The sequence below is a fragment of the Lissotriton helveticus genome, chromosome 9, assembly GCF_964261635.1.
Source record: "Lissotriton helveticus chromosome 9, aLisHel1.1, whole genome shotgun sequence".
Taxonomy (NCBI): domain Eukaryota; kingdom Metazoa; phylum Chordata; class Amphibia; order Caudata; family Salamandridae; genus Lissotriton; species Lissotriton helveticus.
The window spans coordinates 953,251,262-953,271,910 of NC_136070.1; the positions used below are offsets into that span (position 1 = coordinate 953,251,262).

The 20,649-nt window shown below is 44.2% G+C and overlaps 1 protein-coding gene across 1 annotated transcript in view; it reads right to left on the reverse strand.

The window, feature by feature from the left end:
- Positions 1-20,649, reverse strand: part of LOC144783082 (acylamino-acid-releasing enzyme-like) — a 716,578-nt gene that overhangs the window by 561,988 nt on the left and 133,941 nt on the right. The window contains exons 4-6 of the mRNA XM_078662245.1: positions 17,403-17,529; positions 14,257-14,347; positions 10,892-10,967 (exon numbers count right to left, since the gene is read on the reverse strand). Coding sequence (XP_078518371.1) covers positions 10,892-10,967; positions 14,257-14,347; positions 17,403-17,529 — 294 coding nt within the window. The remainder of the gene's footprint in view (positions 1-10,891; positions 10,968-14,256; positions 14,348-17,402; positions 17,530-20,649) is intronic.

Here is a 20,649-nt window from a genome sequence, read left to right on the forward strand (position 1 = left end):
ATTTTCATTTCATTTCATTTCACTGTTTCTATATGCGCCGTCTGTAATGAAGTAATTTTTGTCTTAATTTTTGTCTCCATGATTAATCTACATGCGTTATAGATAGAGTGTTCATGAATGAGAATAATTCATTGATTAAAAAGATATTTTCACTCTGTCCCCTTTGTTTGGGATTTGCTGTCTTACTAGGCTTTCATTAGATGACTGATCAAAGTATTTGACAATCTATCAAAAATAACCTGAGAAAGATGTATATGTGTTTTGGAATAATTATCTTAGGCACCCGACAGAACCATTGTTTATAATAAACTACTCCGCCCAGGTTCTGAGGGATACTGGGTTACCCCGTAGCGATTTACAATCTTCAGCGATGCATCAGAAACCGGTAACAGATGCATTGCGTTTCTCGGTTGTGCCGCTTTGCCAGCTCCCAACAACAGGAACAACCTCGAGAGGCCCGGAACAGCAATAGGCACCTCTTGGCAGGTCACAACTCTCAGCAAGGAAGTTCAGGGGAGCTGGGGGTTAAGTGTTTGTGTCCCTGAGACTTCAGAACAGGAGGCAAGCTCTACTTCAAGCCCTTGGAGGTATTCCTCAAGTAGGGGCCACAGAACACAGCAAAGTCCTTGTCCTTTCCTTGGAAGAAACAGCCACTGCAGGCCTATCCCAGACAGCACATAGCAAATGGGCAGTACTTCTCCTCAGTTTCTCCAGATCTTCTTCTTGGTAAAGGTTTCTCTTGAATTCCAGAAGTAATCTAAAAGTCTGGAGCTCCACTTTTTAAAGCACAAACTCCTTTGTTCTCTTTTGGCAGAGAAGCCCTTTGCCCAGCCAAAACCAGTTCTGTCCTCTCTAGTGCAGCTGCCCGGCAGGTGTTGGAGACAGCATTGTCCCAGGCAGACCAGGCGCTTCTAGGTGCAAGGAAGTATCCTCCTCCTACTCAGTTCAGTTCAAATGACTTTATTAGAGTAATATGAATCATAAAAGTATACCATACATTTATAAAATAGTTAAGCAATCATAAAAGAATTTATACAAGAGTTGCCATAAAATACCTATATCGATTCTCAGTTTAAAATGTTTAAGAACAATTTACCTACAGTAAGAGAACATTTTCACCTCCATTGCTCTTACCCCCCCCCCCACAAAAGTTTAATAAAATACAGCATCTTCTCATCTTATCACAAACTTAGGTATCATATATAAAACCTAAAATCACTCAAGACATAATTTTCCTTTCACAATTCATACAGTTTCCTAATTAATAGAGCAGTTCTAATGAAGGTAAGCACTGCGCTCCAAATAGCAGCAGTAGATAAAGATTGTAGATGATTAAACGCATCTTGATAAGAGCAAGGGCGAATTTCCTTCAAAAGAGGCTTGATAAAGCGTGCCCTCAGGTCTTTATAAAGTGTGCAGAACAGCATAAAGTGCATTGTGCTTTATTGGGCTGAATTATTACAAGGACAGGGAGTCAGTCTCTCACACCAACTTGCCTGTTTAGTGAAAGCCACAAGGAAGTACAATGTGCAAAGGCGAAACCTGGTCATAAGGAAACATGATTGTGCGTGAATAGTAAAAGCAAACAAAATTGCTGATGGCATAAAGAACCATCAGTTGGAGTGTCATCGTCCCGATTGGACGTTCTTAATTCATTATAATATGCATTTTTTATAATTTGTTTCATATTAGATCGTATGCTATGAGAATTTTCATAGTATTGTCCTGAGCCAATCTTAATAAAAGTCTCTTTGACATAACAAAGCCAGGGAATTGACAGAGCCTTTTCAAGATTCATGCAGTCTCTAAAGATAGCCCAAGGGAATAATAGGTCCTCTGAGGTCCAAACGTTTCCCCAAAGGATCAATGGGGCGATATTTACTCTATTTTTTATACAATCCAGCCCACTTCCGAGTGGCAAAATTTTGTAGGAGAACTAATGGGAATCATCAATAATATTTTTTAAAAATGTATTTTCCAAAAACTGTATCTGGCTGCTTTCATGATGACCTTATACTCCTGCTCCGAAAGTTGCTACTGACAGGCATTTCGATTTATATAAAGTTTACATTTCTGCCACCGGCTTATGTCCCAGCTTGCAAGCAAAGCGGAACAGTCCCTCCACAATTCTACTGGTATGTTGGACCCTGGCTACGATCAAATGGTCCCATTTCAATTTGTTATTAAAAACATTTCCCAAGTATGTGAAATTAGGAACCTTGTTAATGATCTTTTACTTTACCACAAATGTTCTTGTTTGAGCCTGCTTAGGACCGCATACCATAATAAAAGATTTACTACAATTTATTTTTAGGTCCAAAGCAGTCATGAAATCAGTAAAAGCATTCAGGGCTTTTTAAAGGCTATTAGCCGTTAAAGCCATCAAAACCGTGTCATCAGCATATGACAATAAGGGAACCGATTTACCTCCTATACTAGGGAGATCAAATTGCTGCTCCAGCAAAAATGCCTTCACACCCTTTGTGTTTAAAAGAAATAAAAAAAGGGGCCAGGATACAGCCCTGACAAACTCCCTCTGTAGAAGCAATGGGCCTCCACCAGGGCCGTAGCGGAGACAGTGGTGGACGCATGCAACCTGCGCAACAAGGGCTTCCCCGGCTAACTGTATAAAAAGCACTGGATAAGTCCATGAAAGCTAGGTGGATTGATCCCCCTTGGCCTTCATGTACTTACCCATGCTTACAGACAGATTGAGACATTGTTAATTTTGTCCCATTCCCCTCCTGAAGCCGTTTTGTGTGTTAGATATAAGGCCGGAGGCGTTGGCCCACGAATCCAGGCGAGCAAGAATTACCCACCTAGTACTTTGCAAGTGGCATCAATTAAGGAAATAGGCCTGTAACATACAGGATTATTCCTGCTGCCTTTTTTTATATATCGGTACCACCACTGCCTCTTTCCATAAGCTAGGAATGCGATCCACTATTACTGCTTTAAAAACATTAACCATCAATAGAGCCCGTAATTGGGGATTGCCTTTAAACAAATCCAGGGGCACCCCGTCTGGGCCAGGGGTTTTGAGGAAATGCCCTTTGTCAACGCATCTTCAACCTCACAAAGAGAAATGGATGAGCTAAGTTGGTTTGCGGTTTGTAAGCTAATTACTATTTTATCCCTTTGATCTTGGGGTGAAACACTATTCAGGTTGAATATATTTGAGAAATGGGATTCCCACACTTTCCCTGTTATTGTCGAATCCATGTTCCTTGCGTCATTTGAAAAAAGGGGATGATTTATAACTTCCTAAAAGCCCTTCGAATCCTTGAGAAAGCTAGCTCTTTTAAGATCTTCCCAGGCTAGCCTTCTCAATTCAGCCTTCCTATGCCTATTTACACATTTGTAGGTTTGTCTTGCGTTCCAAATTAGTTTCTTATCATGAGGGACCACGGGCAAGGCCTTCTTAAGATCCTTTTGTGCTCTAGAGTACTCAGCATTAAACCATCTTGTATCCTGTGGTTCCCATCTTGTCAAATTATTAGCCCGATCTTTACAGATCGCTTCAAAGCACTGTATTACCACGCCTGGGTAGAATAGTCGGATAAACAAGTCATAACCTTGACTTAAATTAGCTTTAACGATATCCTCCTCAAATTGTGAAGCATTTATTGTACTCCATTTTAATCTCACCCCCTGGTTAAGGATATATTTTAGTGGGCATTTGTCAGCCTTGCCCAATAGTGCTGTTACGTGCAAGGAAGCAATAAGAGGATTGTGGTCACTGACAGGATTAGGTTAAACCGCAAAACTGTCTACAAGATAGGCACATTTTCTGGATATCAACATAAAGTCGATAATACTTGCCCTGCCTCTTCCCAAATATGTTGGGTACTGTATGGGTGGGGTACAAACCAAAGTATCAATCAAGCATAGATCATTTACAATAACGATGGTATTTAATGCTTCACCCTGCAGAGTATGCTTAAAATGGGACAACGGCTGGTTTTCAATGTCTAGAACCCCACATACTTTGTGCAAACTAAGCTGGCATAAAGTGCAGGGTCACAAACCACAAATGGGGATACTGGGTCATAAGTGTGTGTTTGCACAAAAACTGAGGAAAAATGAGACTATATACTATACTATACATAGCGAGTCATATCTGGCTGAGAAATTCCCATCAGACCACCCTTATTGGCGGAGTATCGTCATATGGGAGTTGGTACATAATCCAAATACCGCCCAAACCATCAGGCGACGGTGCGGATATGGATCTTTAAAGAGACTCTAGCCAAGATGATGCTCAAAGAGTGGAAAAGATGAGGTGCAGTGCTCTAGTGAAAGTGAAACTAAAATTGACTACTTAAACAAAAAATATGTTTAATGGGAATTGTCTAAGTGTCAAAATTAAAACCACGCCCTGTAGTGGAAATTAATAACTACAAAGTGGCGCTGTGCAGGAAGGTCAACATGTTTCAGCCAATTGGAATGATTATCCGGCTTTCTTCAGGACCCAACGGTGGAGCAACTACTGCAAATATACATAGTGTAGTGAAAAAGAAAAAGAAATTAATACTTTACAGAACAGGAGTCTCACTGGACCTTGGAGCCCCAATGTATCCTGGAGAACTAACTTTTCTTTTCCCAGCTTTATGTGGGAGAAGACCTCACCTCACCCGGCAACCTACTCGGGAAATTGAGGCCCCGCTCTGTCCGTTGGTACCTCTCGCGATCATCCAAGAGGAAGTGGAGGGTAACATTTACCCTACTCTAAATGTAGCCCAGGTCTATTAAGCCCAGCCCCTGACTCATTCAGGAAAGGCAGGACATACATCAACCCCCCTGTGGCTGTCTGAGAGAGTAAACATCCCCAGCCCGTCACCCCAAAGCCAGAGTGTCAATACACAAATCTAGCGCAGGTAAACTGGATGGCTAAGCACGAAAATACCCACTTTCTAAGCGTGGTATCTTCAAAAACAGAATGTAAAAATCAACCTTACTAAAAGACGCATCTTATATTCTGAGTCACAGGCTTCTCAAGGAGGTTATTGTGGGATTACAACAGACTCCGAGCTCAACAGACACCCAGCATTGCAATAACGTGGTTGTTCAACCCACTAAATAAGACATAATACTACACAATAACACAAAAAGTATCAAACACCCAATATGAGGATGCAAGGTCAAGATTAATACAGCTAGAAAGGCAGCCCCCCTTCACTCTGCCTCCATATCTGTCTCTGTTGTATACTATGTTCTTTTAAGTGGTGGTACCAGTGCAGGCTTAGCACTACCCCTCTGCAGTTATTATTCTCTTTAGGGCTATATTACTGGTCAGTTGTTCACTCATTCTCAGAGCTTCAGTAGGCCACTTGCTGATTGCTTGCTCTCAGTCTGTGTTTGCTGGAAACTTGCCAGCTGAAGCGAGTCACTCGGATGGCCTAGTCTAGTTGGACCAGTGCAGGATGCACTTCAATGTCATGGAGGTAGTGACTGCCTTCGGAGAGTGGCCCTCTTCCAGGGCAATAAGTAGCAGTAGCAGGTGGGCCCTACAGTTGCAGCGGGTTTACTCTCTCCGGATGAAGAGTCTTGGGGGTAGTGGATGGACATCCAAGGAGCAAAGGAATAATGTAGTCCTCCATCCAGGTGCAAGTCCTGATGCAGTGACCTGCCAATTTCAAGGTGCTTTCGCAGCAATGGATGGGTCAGATCGGATACCCAGAGAGTTTATGCCATATACAGCAAATCAGTGTTTTGGCACATGGGGACTAAGGGCCACAAAGCAAACATTTCTTCTGTTCTGCAGTGTACTCCACACAACTCAATTCTCGCAGTCTCAGGCAGAAGCCATGGGCTCACAGTGATGTTCTTCAGCAAGGTGGACGGCTCAGGCGCAACTTGACAAGTGCCATAGTCACGCCAACGTTAGTCTCTTTCGGCACACAAACCAGTGCCGCGGGTTAACATCAATTCCTTCTAAAGGGCAGCCTGATCAGACACAATAGCTACTGTCTTGGCTGTAATGGCAAGGAGGACAGGATTCGCTTTTGTACACTCCAGAAGTACCACGGATTCCAGCCACACTCTTCTTAAGTCTTTGGCCCTGGTGCTGTAGTCCATTGTCCAACAACCCTATTCCAGATCAACTCCTGCAGCACAGCTAACCACCTCCATCTTCATTTAGGTAGGATTCTCCAGGCACTGCAATGCAAGGAAAACAATTCTCTCTCCAAATGAGACTCCAGGTTATTTCCTAGACGTTCTGGGAAGCTAGCTGTCACGCAGACACCATTTGTGATTGTGCAATAATCCTCAGAGTACTCAGTGGAGCACCCTCTGCATGGCCATAGAGAACTTGGAACTAGAATAACAAGTAGGCCAGCAGCTCCCAATCTTATTCAGGGGGCGTATATTCTCAGTGTGGACTTTCAGAATCTGTTTGGGTTGATTCTCTTTTCATGTGTCCTTCTCAGTGTGTCTCCCAGGCTCAGCCTTTGTCTTGAGTGATGCTCCTAACAGTCACTTCAGTGTAAAGGTTCCCTCCCTTCAGTCTTAGAAATGTCAGCAATACACTTCCACTCTGTGGGAAAGTAACCTCACCACCATCTCGTGCACAGGTAAAGGCCAAGTGCTCTCAAAAGGGTACCTTGTGCCACTCTGGTTAACTAATACCATCACACAGTGTTTAACTCACTTATCACACACATCCCTGCACTCAGGATCTCAGCAGTAGAATCTGGGTTCCTCACTAGCAAAAGATATGCTAATAGGCTTCTACGCACATGAAAGATAAAAAAGATTCATCGCTCTATGATCGCTACAAAACTCTGTAAGCTGTCATCACAGCATAGACGCATAAATCCATTACAGGGACAGTAGCCCTCTGCGCCATTGAGATGGGGTGGGGTCACCTGGTGCACCCCTTCAGACCCAGGACTTATCCAGGACCAGGCTGTTGGTCAGAGGCAGACCTAGGCCTTCGCACACATGCTAGATTAGCGTGAGTCTTTGCCAAACTCCAAAAACTGGGATACCAGATACTGTAAGTTGGACAGGGGACAAGACTATGTCATTGTAAGAAATTGGCTCTATGTATACTGCATCAAAGTAAGGTACAGTGTGTATAGAGCCCAAGGGTATCCAGAGGTTTGGCAGAGGTTAAACTTGGATAGAACCTTATTCTCTAAAGTGGTAGCTTGGTCGAGCAGTAAGGCAGTATCAGAGGACAGTCTAAAGCATTTGATGTACACAGTCAGCAAATGGTCTCACACACTCAAGAACTGAACTCTAGGCAATTGTTTTGTATAAAAAATATACTGTTGTTTTATTTCTAGAACCAAGCAAGCCTGGTGCAGGTAAGCATAAAAATACTTTTCAGTAGTAAATGACTTGTATGAACACAGTTCAAAATAGCAGTGTAACTTGTACTGGTTTTGGTTACAGTTTTAAGAAAGTAGTTTGCAACACATTGCAGGTATAGTACATTCAATTGAATGGGCTTTTTAAGTAAAATGCAGTTAATTACTTTTCAGATTACTTTTGCTAACACAGGACTGGATCTTAGATTCAGCCCTGGGACATTTCCTGAAAACAGGTGAGTAAATGCGTTTTGGTTAAAGGTACGATTTTTAAGGAATATTATTGCATTTCAAAAGTTGACACTTAGAAACTTTTTCACATAGAATCGCCATGCTATCCTATGGGAGGAAATTCACTTAGCAGGTAAGTTAGGTTATCGTTACTTTTTCTTACTCAGTGCTGTATCCTGGATTCAGCACTGGGATATTTCCTGAAAACAGTTGAAAAAATGCGTTTTGGTTATTCGGCTGATTTTTAAGGAATATTTGTAGTTTTCAAAAGTCGACAGAAACTTTTTGGAAGAAAAAGTGTCAATGTTATCCTATGAGGAAAAATTAGTTATCGGCTTCAAGGTAAATAATCAGTCTTTTGAGTTAGGGTTCTGGGGTTAGACTCAGGGGTCTCCCAGGGTCAGTGATGCACTGTTGTTGCACCCTGAGCGACACTCAGGCGGCCAGGTGCAGAGTGTTGAGACCCAATGTTATCCTATAGAGGATAGGGGGGCTCCGGTTAGTGGCGACTGGCAAGCAGGCCACAGGGTTGTGGGAGCAAAGCTCCTAGGGTTCAGCTCAGGGCAAGTTGGGGACCAAGTTAGCACCAAAGAGGTATCCTCAGCGGCGCTAGGGCAGCCGGGTGCAGGGTGCTGTTTTTCTGGTCAGGTGCCCTGTTGATTTCAATGGAGATTCTCTGGGACAAAGAAACACTGCAGGCTAGGGGATCTTCCAGGAGTGACCATTACTTCGAGGGGTAAGTTGGGATGGTTAGGCACCACTGGGTTGGGCACACAAGGCCGTCGGGCATCCGGTGCAGGGGTGCCTTTGGACGTCGGATTTTCTTACCCCCTCTGGTCACGGTGGGAGAGGTCCTCTGGATTGAGGCTGCAGGCGTCATCTGGAGGCTTGAGGCAGGTCAGGGGTCGCCCCATCTCAGGTCAGGATCACCGGGGGACCTCCTCGTGGTGTTTGTTCACTCAAACACGGGCCGGGCTCGGCGGGTGCAGAGTGTGCTGGATTCACGGTTTCTAGCTGGCACCAGAAGCTGCAGTTTAAACACGTCGGTGTTAACGGGAGAAACAGCTTGGAAAGTGAATGCAGGCAGGTCCTCTGGTGTTTTTGAGGTTGCTGGCCGCTGGACACGCTGGGGTTTCACAGGAGCAGGTTCGGGGGGGAGACAGGCCTGTGGGGCTGGGGCCAAGTCAGAGGGCGTCATCCTCTTGTTAGCTCTGCACGGCTTCTCGTCCTTCTTTTCTTGTGGTTGCTAGATCTGAGGAAGGAAGGTTCAGGGTACACCTAAATACTAAATTTAGGGGCGTTACAGGTAGGTAAACGGCAGGGACCAATGAGTCCCTTCCCTGGGGTGGGTACATTCCCTATTCCGCCACTCTCCATTGGGAGGGGGCAGGAGCCTGTCCCTGGTTGGCTGGGTCCCCCATCCTCAAGATGGGGGGGACTCGAGGTTGTGCTTCACCTCGCCTCCCCCACCTTAGGGGTGGAGTTGGAAGAGGTGGGCACACTGGGGGGGGGGTAGAACCAGTGGGGGCCAGTTGCTGAAAGCAGCAAATGGTCTGGAGAGGCTCACAAAGGCGGCATGCCTTTGAAGCTTCCCCTTCGTGAACCCTGCCCATCCTGGGGGAGGGGGCTTGGCTCCTTGTCCCAGGATGTGCATTGTTCCAGGCCCCCCAGAGCAGCAAGCTCTCGACCCAGGGGTCCAGAAACATGTTTGGTGGGGGCAGCCTAGGCAGCCACTCAGTCAGGTCACTAGGAGTGGGTCGTGTTTCAAGGGGCATCTCTAAGATGCCCTCTGTTGTGCATTTTACATTAAATCCCACACTGGCATCAGTGTGGGTTTAATGTGCTGAGAAGTTTGATACCAAACTTCCCAGTCTTCAGTGCAGCCATTATGGTGCTGTGGAGCTCGTAATGACAAACTCCCAGCGCCATATACTATTAATGGCAGCACTGTACTTACAGTGCCCAGGAATGGACCTGGGTATTGTAGGGGTACAGGGCTCATGCACCTGTACCCTCACACTGGCATAGGGCACCCAGCTAGAGGGGTGACTGATGTATGCCAGAGCAGTGTCTTGTGGGCATGGCACACAGGGATGTGAGCCATGTCGACTCTTCATTTTGTTTTGCACCAAGACACGCAGCCTGCCAAGGCAGTGTGTTAGTGTCGGGGTACAGGGCCTCTAAGGGTGGCACAATAAGTGCTGCCGCTTTGTTCGCCATAGGTTGGCAGGGTATGCTCAGACGTGAGTCCCTTGCTCACTTTGCCACTGGATTCAAGCAAGCCGGGCTGAAGACGGCTGAAATGCCAGAAACCGGTCCTCGGAAGCTTGTTTCCGGTCCAGGGAAGGCATGGCTTGGCAGTTCGGGCTGGACTGATCCCATGAGGCACAGGGTCAGACTGATTTGTACATGGCCATGTCTGAACTGGGGTGGCAGAGTGGGCTAAAGAACGGTGATGGATTAAACCCAGATCTGTTGACTGGGTGTGAGTGTTTTATTGGTTCAGAAGCTCCGTCTATCACCACCCCCTTTTGTACCGCTTTGTTCGCCGTAGGTTGGCAGGGTATGCTCAGACGTCAGTCCCTTACTCACTTTGCCACTGGATTCAAGCAAGCCGGGCTGAAGACGGCTGAAATGCCAGAAACTAGTCCTCGGAAGCTTGTTTCCGGTCCAGGGAAGGCATGGCTTGGCAGTTCGGGCTGGACTGTTCCCATGAGGCACAGGGTCAGACTGATTTGCATATGGTCATGTCTGAACTGGGGTGGCAGAGCGTGCTAAAGAGCGGTGATGGATTAAACCCAGATCTGTTGACTGGGTGTGAGTGTTTGATTGGTTCAGATGCTCCGTCCATCACCACCCCCTTTTGTACCGCAGCCCTTAGAGGTCTTCCCTGGTCAAAGTGCCCTGGGTACCTGTGGTACCACTTACCAGGGGCTGACCTGTGGCCAGAGATGCCAATTGGGTTCGTTTTTGGTGGAAGAACACAGGCCCTGGGGACCTGATTGTCCGGGACCCAGGGCACACCAAGGAAACGTGCATCAGTAGTGTGGCAAAAAGTGGGGGGGGGGTTACTGCAACAGTCATGCATGGGACATTAATTTCCTTCAATAAAACACGGCACTGTTTTAACCAAGATGCATGTCTCTGTATCCTGGGAACATAGGAAGTTCTCCTTTTGAAGCCTGGAGTTCGATCACATGAGATCAATTCAGGCCACCAACTGCTCCCCCATTTGAAAACCACTATCATAAAATATATGTGCAAAGGCAAGTGAACACTGCAATTGTTTTTGTTTACACTAGGGATCTTCATGGAAGATATTATGAAAAGCACCAAAGACATACCATCCTCGTACACCTTCCCGTGCTTCTCAAGTGCAAACAGATTGATGCTTTTTACTTTTCGGTTTTTACTCCAGACCTGGAAAGAAAGAAGAAAATGTTATGCTGTAGACAAAACCTAAATAGATGACTCAAAAGCCTAAACAAAGTTGGGTGAGTATGTTCTAAACCAAGGACCAGGCCAGAAAGCCAACAACTGGAGCCTAATGGACCAAATGAAAGGCTTAACAATGATGTCCGTGATGGATGAGAGCTGAAAACAAGTGAAAAATATAAGGTTCCTCTAGATGAGAAATTAATACAAGAAATGCATTCTGGATCTTACCAATGTCTAAATCCAGACCTCTGCAGGTGTTAATCAAATTAGTAATTTACTCTTGTTTTATGAATCCCATGTTGTGTTGTTTTCTTAGAGCTAATTTGAATTAGACGGCTTGCAAAATAATCCATTACCGGTACTACTATTTACCAACAGTCTTATTTTAAAAGGTTTCCCTTAATATCCACTACTAGAAAGTAGGCAGAAGGGATACAGAGTCAACATTAAAACAGTAAATTAATTAAAGAACTGTTGCATAGAGAAACAATGATCATTAGTATTTCAGAGCCACACACATGGAGCCACCTTCCGCATGTTCTGATTTATGAACAAAATCAAAAGGGTCCACCTTCAAGGTGGTTCAAAAGAATGTGTTTCCTATCATGGCAGGATGCACACAGTGTTTGCTTGAATACCCCTCACACACCAAAAGGGCCCTTGGTGTCATGCTTCATCATAGGGGTCTTCCCGCCCCGCTGCGGGACGGGGTGTGCTACGACCAGCGACTACACGAGGGCACTGATTTTACAGTACTATGTGTGATGTAGAGGCAATGAGAGGAAGGGTCAGGGTGGCTGCAGGTAGTGAATTAAAAAGAACCTGACCTCATGGACTTCAAAAACTTTAATAGGTCTTTTTGATTTTGTATGAATTCCTGCGGAGGACGTATCCACCTCCAGTGCTCACGGAAGGCAATCCCTCTCCACTCCTTAATCTTGTTTTTTGTAGTTATTTATGAACACTCAGATCAAGGTTTCATGATGGAACGAAGTTTGGTATAGTAATTATTCTGGCACCTGACCCTCCACAAAAATTCTGTCCTACTTTTATTTTGCCACGTGTGAGTCAGAGTAAGGAGACCATTGTAATATTTTCTAGAGAGTTTATTTTGTTGCAACTGCCATGTATTTGAAAGTCAATGTGCAGCCACAAACGTTTGTGGTGCTCAACAACAGGTTGTTCATACTCTCCTACGCTAAACAGCTAACAAACTCTCCCTCAACATTACATTTCTGAGAAGAATGAAGAAGCATAAGCTTCACACATTCTAAAATAGATCATAACATGCTTAATTCTTCCGTCTCCCGTATAAATATCTTCCTTATTATTTCTTAGGTGAAATGTATTTCTTTCTGTTCAGGTACCTCTGGTTACAAAACTCCTGGGGTAATAAAACATTATGTAGTATCCTGCATGTCCTTATTTCCTGGAAGCCTGAGTCAGTGTCAGGAATGCTGGCAGTGAATGACATAATAGAATGTTGGTGTGAAGTGGAGACCAGGAGACAAACAGAGTTGGAGGGGAGTTGTTCCTGTAACCTAAGGCATAACATGACATAAATAAAGTACCTCCTATCTGAGTTGTTCCAGTTTCTTGTTTGAAGACTCTGCCCTTCAATTGCAACAGCCCATGCCAACCCAATCACCAGACTGAGAAGACTGGAATGCTATTCAAATTGCTCTTACTTCCAAACTGCATTATGACAAGATAGTCTCTGGGCTACCAAAGGCCAAGGGTTTTCCAGTCTTGTATGTTGTGTAAATGGAGCTAAACCAGTCTGTTATTGACTACGAGGTAACCATCTTAATTTTTTTCTGTAAATGAACTCGAGGCTGTCAAAGATCAAATTAGGCTTATTTTTCTTTTCTGGCAAATTTGGCAGCTAAGAAGTACCCCAAGTAAGCAAGCTGAATTATCGAAGGACATATTTCTCAATAATAGCCTTCAACAAAGGCTTGTCACTTCTTGCTTTAATAAGAACTGGATTAAGAATTCATTGTTGACATGAACATATAAAGGGGGAATGTCTAGAGGTTTATATGTATATTTGAAACTACAACCAGGAGCTTCAGCCTTCATTACTTAGCGATCAGGTTTATTATCTATGACCTGGTTAAGTAAAAATGCCATTCTCAAGGTACAGTGTGTGATTAAAAGTAGCATTAAGTCATTACCATCGTTGGATTGGAATAACAGCTGAGGGGGTGAAAATGTTCCTCTACCTCACCGGTATGATCACGAAGGATGTTCTTGGAATTGGTAAAATTATTGGCAAGTTAGGCAGGCTTGAATATACTGCCAGAACTTGTGAGGGTAAACAGCCTGTGGGGGTACACAGGCTCTGTCAAAATCCACTAAGCACCTTTTAAATCTGTTGGATCTTGTCAACTGTACGTGAACTCAGAGTGACTACAGTAAAAGGAGAAGTAACTGTACAATCTTCTATGGAGCCGCAGGTTATAAGTCTGACATTATGGATCGCGTGCATCTTCTCGAGTAACATTAAATCAGATGATTGCAGTACCTGGTATCTATAGCACTTGTAGAGCTGCTTGAAACTTTGGTATCAAGGACAACATAAAAACACAATATTACTCTACTTAGACATACTAACTGTATAACTTTAATTGACAAACGTCCAATCCCTGGTGAAATTCTCAACTGACAGAGAAAGGTGGCTTGTCATGGGCAGAATAAAGTCTACTGCTCTCTGGGGATGTACATTCTATCATATTATAGGCGACTTTTGGAACATGTGCAGTAAATATGTGAAGGCAATAAAAACTTAAGAATCACTTTGAGTGAACATATGTAAAAATCATCATTACTGTATTACCTGCCTCCAAATACTATTTGGATATAATTAATTACAGATGTTGCAGTGAACTACCCTGCCAAATACAGAATCAGCTTAATTTTCCCTAAACCATAAATACTTGCAAGGAAACAAGGTACACCTAAAAGGGTTCTCCTTCCAATTTATTTTGTTTTCTGGACATTTTCTAGGGCCTTTTTTACCCTGGCTATATACACACCAACATTTGAAAAGGACCAGATATTGGAGCTGAAAGCCTCAATCTTACAAACAGGGTTTCTCCATAGAGACAGAGCATTTGGGCAAGGCATATTAGTGGAAGTTTTACTTAAGGAGTCTGGCCCACAGGTTTGCACACACTATCTAGTTGTGATGAGGTAGTTAACCTTATAGGCTCATTATCTCCCAACAAGAGGAGTTCCCTGCAGTCATACTAAGAAATAAAATACTCACTTCCAGAAACTGCTGCTCCTCTCCTTTGCTGTTTTTGGTATCTCGGATGACTGCCTTCAGAGCACCAGAGGGGGATTCCCTGCTTAGCAATCTACATGTTAAAGAAATGTTAGGGATTAATCCTGAAAGTCTTAGATAAGAAAATAAGAATGTTAAGGCAGAAAACAGTAAAGTGATACACACTACTGACTGCCATTTCTTTGCTCAGCTAGTTTACAACCGAGGGACAGAGACCAGGGATAAAGTAATTTGCTGTTAATCACTAGATATTGTAAGCAGGATTTCAACATTTAAATTCCTTCCCCTTTCTTTGTCTTTCAGTCCCTTTTTACTGCAAATATTTCTCCTAAGATTGTACAACTCATGGAGGAGAGAGTACATGGTCTGAGATGACATGAAAAAGGCATCAGTCTCATAAAAACAAAAGGAGTTTGCAGAACTGAAGAAAACACAGTGAATAGAGCGAGGGTTCTGATGCTCTAGCTGGATATGAAAATCATGAAGGATGGGTTTGCTTATTTTGAAGCATCCTTTTGGGCGAGTCTACGGTTTTGGTGGCTGTGAGTTAAAATAGCTCAGTCTATGTTGAGATGTGTGTGCAACCTATAAGCCTCAGGTTAACATCAGTAACGGGCGGTGATATTTAGAAGTGGAGGGGCGCCGAAGTGAATGTTTTAACCCAGCAGCAGGCATGTGATAAATTACTTTACGCTCAATGCCAAAGTTCTCAATCATTGCTCGTTAAGAGGGTTTTATTTATAATGGACCATACCTGAAGTTGAGGCTGAAGGCAGTGCGAGTTTCTCACAGTGTCTGTCACTAGATCAAAAAAATAATAATACAAAAAATGTTTTCCCACCCACGTGTTCTCGGTGTTCTCCTCTTCGGTAGTCCCAGCATAAGTCCCGTAGTCTCAGCCAACTCCCCTCTACCACTCCAGACAGTGCTCCCATGGTGCTGATAATGTTATGCAGCATGAGAGAAGCACCAGGATTGGTTGGAGCGGGCTGGCTCGATGCTCCTTTAGGCACAGGGGACTAGATCTCTAAGAAAGCTTCGGTTGGAGAGGTTTAAAGTGGGCATGTCAGGCTGGCCGTCGAAAGACAGCTGAACAAAGTGACATATGCACTTTAAACAGGATTGTTCAGTACTCTTCCTGTGCTGAAAATCAGCAGCAATGGCTCTACCCCAACCTGACTCTAGGCTCAGGCTGAGAGCAGCAGTGACAAAGTGGTAATGTATTCATTTTATTACCATTTTATTTTTCACCTCTGTTGCGTTAGCAATGGGGAGGGGAGGTGGGTGATTCGACGCTCCTCTGCCCAAATGGAGGAACCAGTGCTGGTTAACATACCAGCAAAGCCAAAGACGTTTTCATCCTTATGCAGTTGATAGGAGGGCAATTAATGTGGAGCAGTAATATAACCTGTTTTTAACAAACAGTCTCATCTTCAAGCAGCACCATCTATAATACTTACACACAGTCTAACAGACTAAAGTTGATAAAGCATGATAAATAGAAGACACACACAAAGACAATGCTGGACATGAGTCCTGCTAGGATGGGAACATATATTGGCTCCCTGTCAGACCCGTGCCCACACCGTATCTTCAACAAAGCCAGCGCCACCATCGCACCCCATCTCCGCAAGGCCATCAACATCTCCTTCGAGACCACGACCTTCCCGGAGAGCTGGAAGCACGCCGAGATCAACGCCTTGCTCAGGAAACCCAAGGCAGATACGAGGGACCTCAAGAACTTCCGGCCCAGCTCCCTGCTCCCGGCGAAGGTCATCTAGAAGACCGTTAACAAACAACTGACCCGCTATCTCGAGGAGAACAACATCCTGGACCCGTCCCAGTCCGGTTTTCGCAGCAAATACAGCACCAAAACTGCCCTCATCGCCATCACCGATGACATCAGGGCCCAGCTGGACAACGACGAAACCACAGCCTCATCCTCCTGGACCTATCAACTGCCTTCGACGCGGTCGGCCACCGCACCCTATGCCCACGTCGCCAACAACGCAGGGATTCGAGACAAGGCTCTGGAATGGACCACCTCCTTCCTATCTGGCAGAACCCAGAGCGTCTGCCTCCCCCCTTTCCGTTCCAAAGCCTCCAAGATCATCTGCGGCATACCCCAAGGATCGTCCCTCAGCCCAACATTGTTCAACATCTACATGGCCCCGCTCGCCCACGTCGCCAAACTGCACAACCTCAAAATCATCTCCTACATCTAAGACACACAGCTGATCCTCTCCCTCACCAAGGACCCCATCCCCCCCAAAACCAACTTCCATGAACGAATGACAGCCATCGCCGAATGGATGAAGAACAGCCGTCTGAAGCTGAACTCGGACAAGATGGAGGTCCTCATCTTCGGTCCCACCCCCTCAGCCTGGGCCGACTCCTGGTGGCCGACCGCCCTGGGAGCCCCACCGACACCCACCGACCACGCATGCAACCTGGGGTTCATCCTCAACTCAACGCTCTCCATGACCAAGCAAGTCAACACCGTCTCATACTCCTGCTTCAACACCCTCCGCATGCTTCACAGGATCTACAGGTGGATCCCCACCAACACAAGAAGAACGGTCACCCAGGCCCTCGTCAGCAGCAGACTGGACTACGGAAACACCCTCTATGAGGGAGGCCCGGACAAACTGCTGAAACGACTGCAACGCACACAGAACGCCTCTACTCACATGATACTCGACATCTCTCGACACAGCCACATCACACCCCTTCTGAGAGACATGCACTGGCTGCCCGTAAACAAGAGGCTCACCTTCAAGCTCCTCACCCATGCACACAAGGCACTCCACGACACCGGACAAGCATACCACAACAGACGACTCAACTTCTACACCCCGAACTACGCCCTCGCTACCGTCCCTGGGATCCGAAGTGCGACCGCAGGTGGCAGATCGTTCTCCTACCCTGGAACACCCTCCCCATACTCCTACGGCAGACCTAAGACCTACTTACCTTCAGGAGGCTACTAAAAACCTGGCTATTCGAGCAGTAGCAGCACCCTCCCACCCCCTAGCTCCTTGAGACCCTCACGGGTGAGTAGTGCGCTCTACAAATTTCCTGATTGATTGATTGGAATAAGAGTGCACAGTGATTTGAATCTCACTTACTCTCCTTTTATTTCTGTAGCATTCATGGATGGGCTTGAGTAGACAATGGATTTGTTGTCGTGAAATACTACATACTGTCGACAGAATTTAACTTTTTCATTCCTTTCCAGATCCTGCTGTATCCACTCTGAAACAAGAGTGAAACAGAAAAAGCATTAATACCCCATTCATTGCTAATTAGGATTCACCTTTACGATCAATATCTTAGCACTATATAAAATATTCAAAGAAAATTCTATAACTGGGTCATCTACATTTGAAAATCCACTGAAATGTGATAGTTGTGGTCATTTTATGCAATTAAAACTACTCTAATGTGCTGCTCCTGACTTCACTTGTGATATCACAGAAGACATCACAAATGGTATCATATACGTCCGCGCTGGTTACCACACATTTCATCACTAACAATGTCACTGATAAACCTCCTTCCTTAAAGTTAGATGTAAAAGTGAAGCGCTGCTAACTGCAAGTAGGTGTGCATGGAGGAGACAGACTGCTGCAGTTACGCTTACTCAGATGACATTCTTACGCAGGATAATTGCAGCTGGAATTCTTCAACCCCATTTTCAAGGAGAAAATGTCCCTGTAATATATATAGGAGCAAGACTATTTCCACTTAAAGAAAACATGTAGAAAATAGTAATTATTTACAATTTCACTGATGTCATTGGCTAATGTAAAAGGCAGTGTAATAGTCATTTTTGTTTTTATGTATTATGAATGAGCATTGCCACATACAAACAAGTAGCCCTGGAAAAGTGGCCAAAGACAATCACTCTTTCTGACCTTTGCAGAAGAGACAGGGTAGAACACAGACCATTCAATGAGTCATCAAAAATATGTTCAATACATTACGGATGAAGCATGACTGTTCCCTCTCTATCTATATATATAAAAACGAATGTATGTCTGTCTGTCTGTTTGTCCTTTATGCATTACTACACCATTCATCCGATCGCCATGAAACTTTGGGAAGTTGTCGAGTACACTCCCGTGAAGGTTTCTGGCATAACATTTTTTTAAAGATCGGCCCCCCCAGGGCCCTCATAATCTTTCGAATACTGAATTTGCAACCGTGACTTTGCAACGGTACAAGACTTTCGGTGAAAAAGATGATGAACAATGTCATCGAAGCTACAATTTTCAATGGGAAATTCAAGGGGGAAGATGTACTGTTGCCACGTATTCCAATGATCCCAACAGATATGCCATTTTAATTCAAACGTTTACAGTTTCCGGTGCGACACGCTTTTGCAATGACCATCAACAAAGCACAAGGAAAATCGCTGCAAGTGTGTGGACTAGATTTGGAGAATCCGTGCTTCTCACATGGACAACTGTATGTGGCCAGCTCTCGTGTCGGAAAACCTTCTGATTTATTCGTGTACGCACCAGACGGAGAAACAAAAAATATCGTGTATCCTCAAGCACTCGAATAAATAAATAGAATTAAAACGACTCTTTGAAATGTTTTCCACATTAAAATGAATAAGTTTCAATAAAAATGACACAATGTAAATTGAATGTTATCATAACGAGTTTACTTGAATTTCCTTTCTTCTGAGATCGCAGCAACGCGCGACAGGTAAGCTAGTATACTATAAACATAAGCGTGCATACCAACAATGAGAAGGTCCGAGACACACTACATATCCACTTCTGCCCACAAAAGACAAACTTGGATTACACACTCTGCAATCAATCATTCAGTTCTAGCTTTTATGACTACAATCAGCTTGTGCACTTTGATACCATATTTGCGGCAGCTACACACTACACATATGAGTGACAACATACAGAACGGTAAAAAGGCTGACTGGAGGGAAAAAAGCAGTGCTAATATTAAGATGTGATGGTCTGTTCAAATATTGGTCCATGAACACAACCACCCTGGTTTAGCATTACAACTGGGACAGGTCCCAGTGGTACCAGGGCTCCTGTATGCTAATTAGTGTCAATGTATTTAATCCTAATTTTAAGACTTTCGGTGTTCACAGAAAGCATTTAGGAGTCCTAAAGTTTGGAGTCCTAACTTTACTACTACTAAATTGAGAAAAATCCTAATTTTAAAACTTTCGGTATTCACAGAAGGCATTTAGGAGTCCTAAAGTTAGGAGTCCTAACTTTACTGCTACTAAACTGAGACAAATCCTAACTTTAAGACTTTCGGTATTCACAGAAGTCATTTAGGAGTCCTAAAGTTAGGACTCCTAACTTCTGTGAATACCGAAATGAGTAAGTGTCTTCTGTGAATACCAAAATGAGTAAGTGTCTTCTGTGAATACGAAAATGGTAGTAAGTTTTGGATTTTGTCTTAAGTTAGTTCTGTGAATCGGGCCCATAATGTTTTACAAGCGTCAAACCTACGGTAAAAAAATCATATCAGACATCATTTTAGTTCTCTTGATAATTTCAAATCTGATGCTGAACACGTCATAGGATCTGTTGGATATTTCCAACGCTTTAACGTCCGAAACACTACAGCAGGATATTAGACAAAGGAGAGAAGCTAGTTTGATGGGGAGTCTCTTATTATCTAACAAGTTACAAAAAAGATCAAGTAGCAATTTAACGTCCCAAAGGGTGTCATATTTAGGTTTTGGAGGTCTTCTAAGCCTGATACTCTGCATAATTCTGCAAATTATATGGTTTTTCCCAATAGTTCTACCATTTAAACGGGAGTGACCCGCAGAAATGGCAGATCTATAACAGTTAATTGACCTATAAGAAAGACCTCTTTCAAATTGTTCGCCAAGAAAATTGGCTACATGCACAATAGGAGCCTCCAAGGAATTCAGGTTCCTTTCCAGGCACCAACAAACCCATCTCTTCCAGATGCCTTTGTATCTATAGTGTGTACCGGGGGCCCAAGATTCTTGAAGGAGAGAAGAAGCCTGTGCCGAAAGACCAGAGATCTCATTGCCGCGCCTGACAATTTCCAGGCAAGAAGGTTCAAAGTTCTGTTCAGAAGAAGCGGGTGATCCAAACTGTCTATGTCTCTTGGGAGGGCTGGTGAAGCTGGAAGTAGACAGGGTATTTGGTTAGCTAATTCCAAAGTCGTTGGGAACCAGGCTTGGGACTGCCAAAATTGAGTTACTGGGACTATTGAAGAACGTTCTCTACTTCTGAAGGACGCGTAGGATCATCACAAAGGGGGAAAAAGCGTATCCCGAATGTCTTTCCAATGTTGGAGAAAGGCATTCACTGCCAGAGCACCGGGGTCTGGCATCCAGCTAAAGTAATT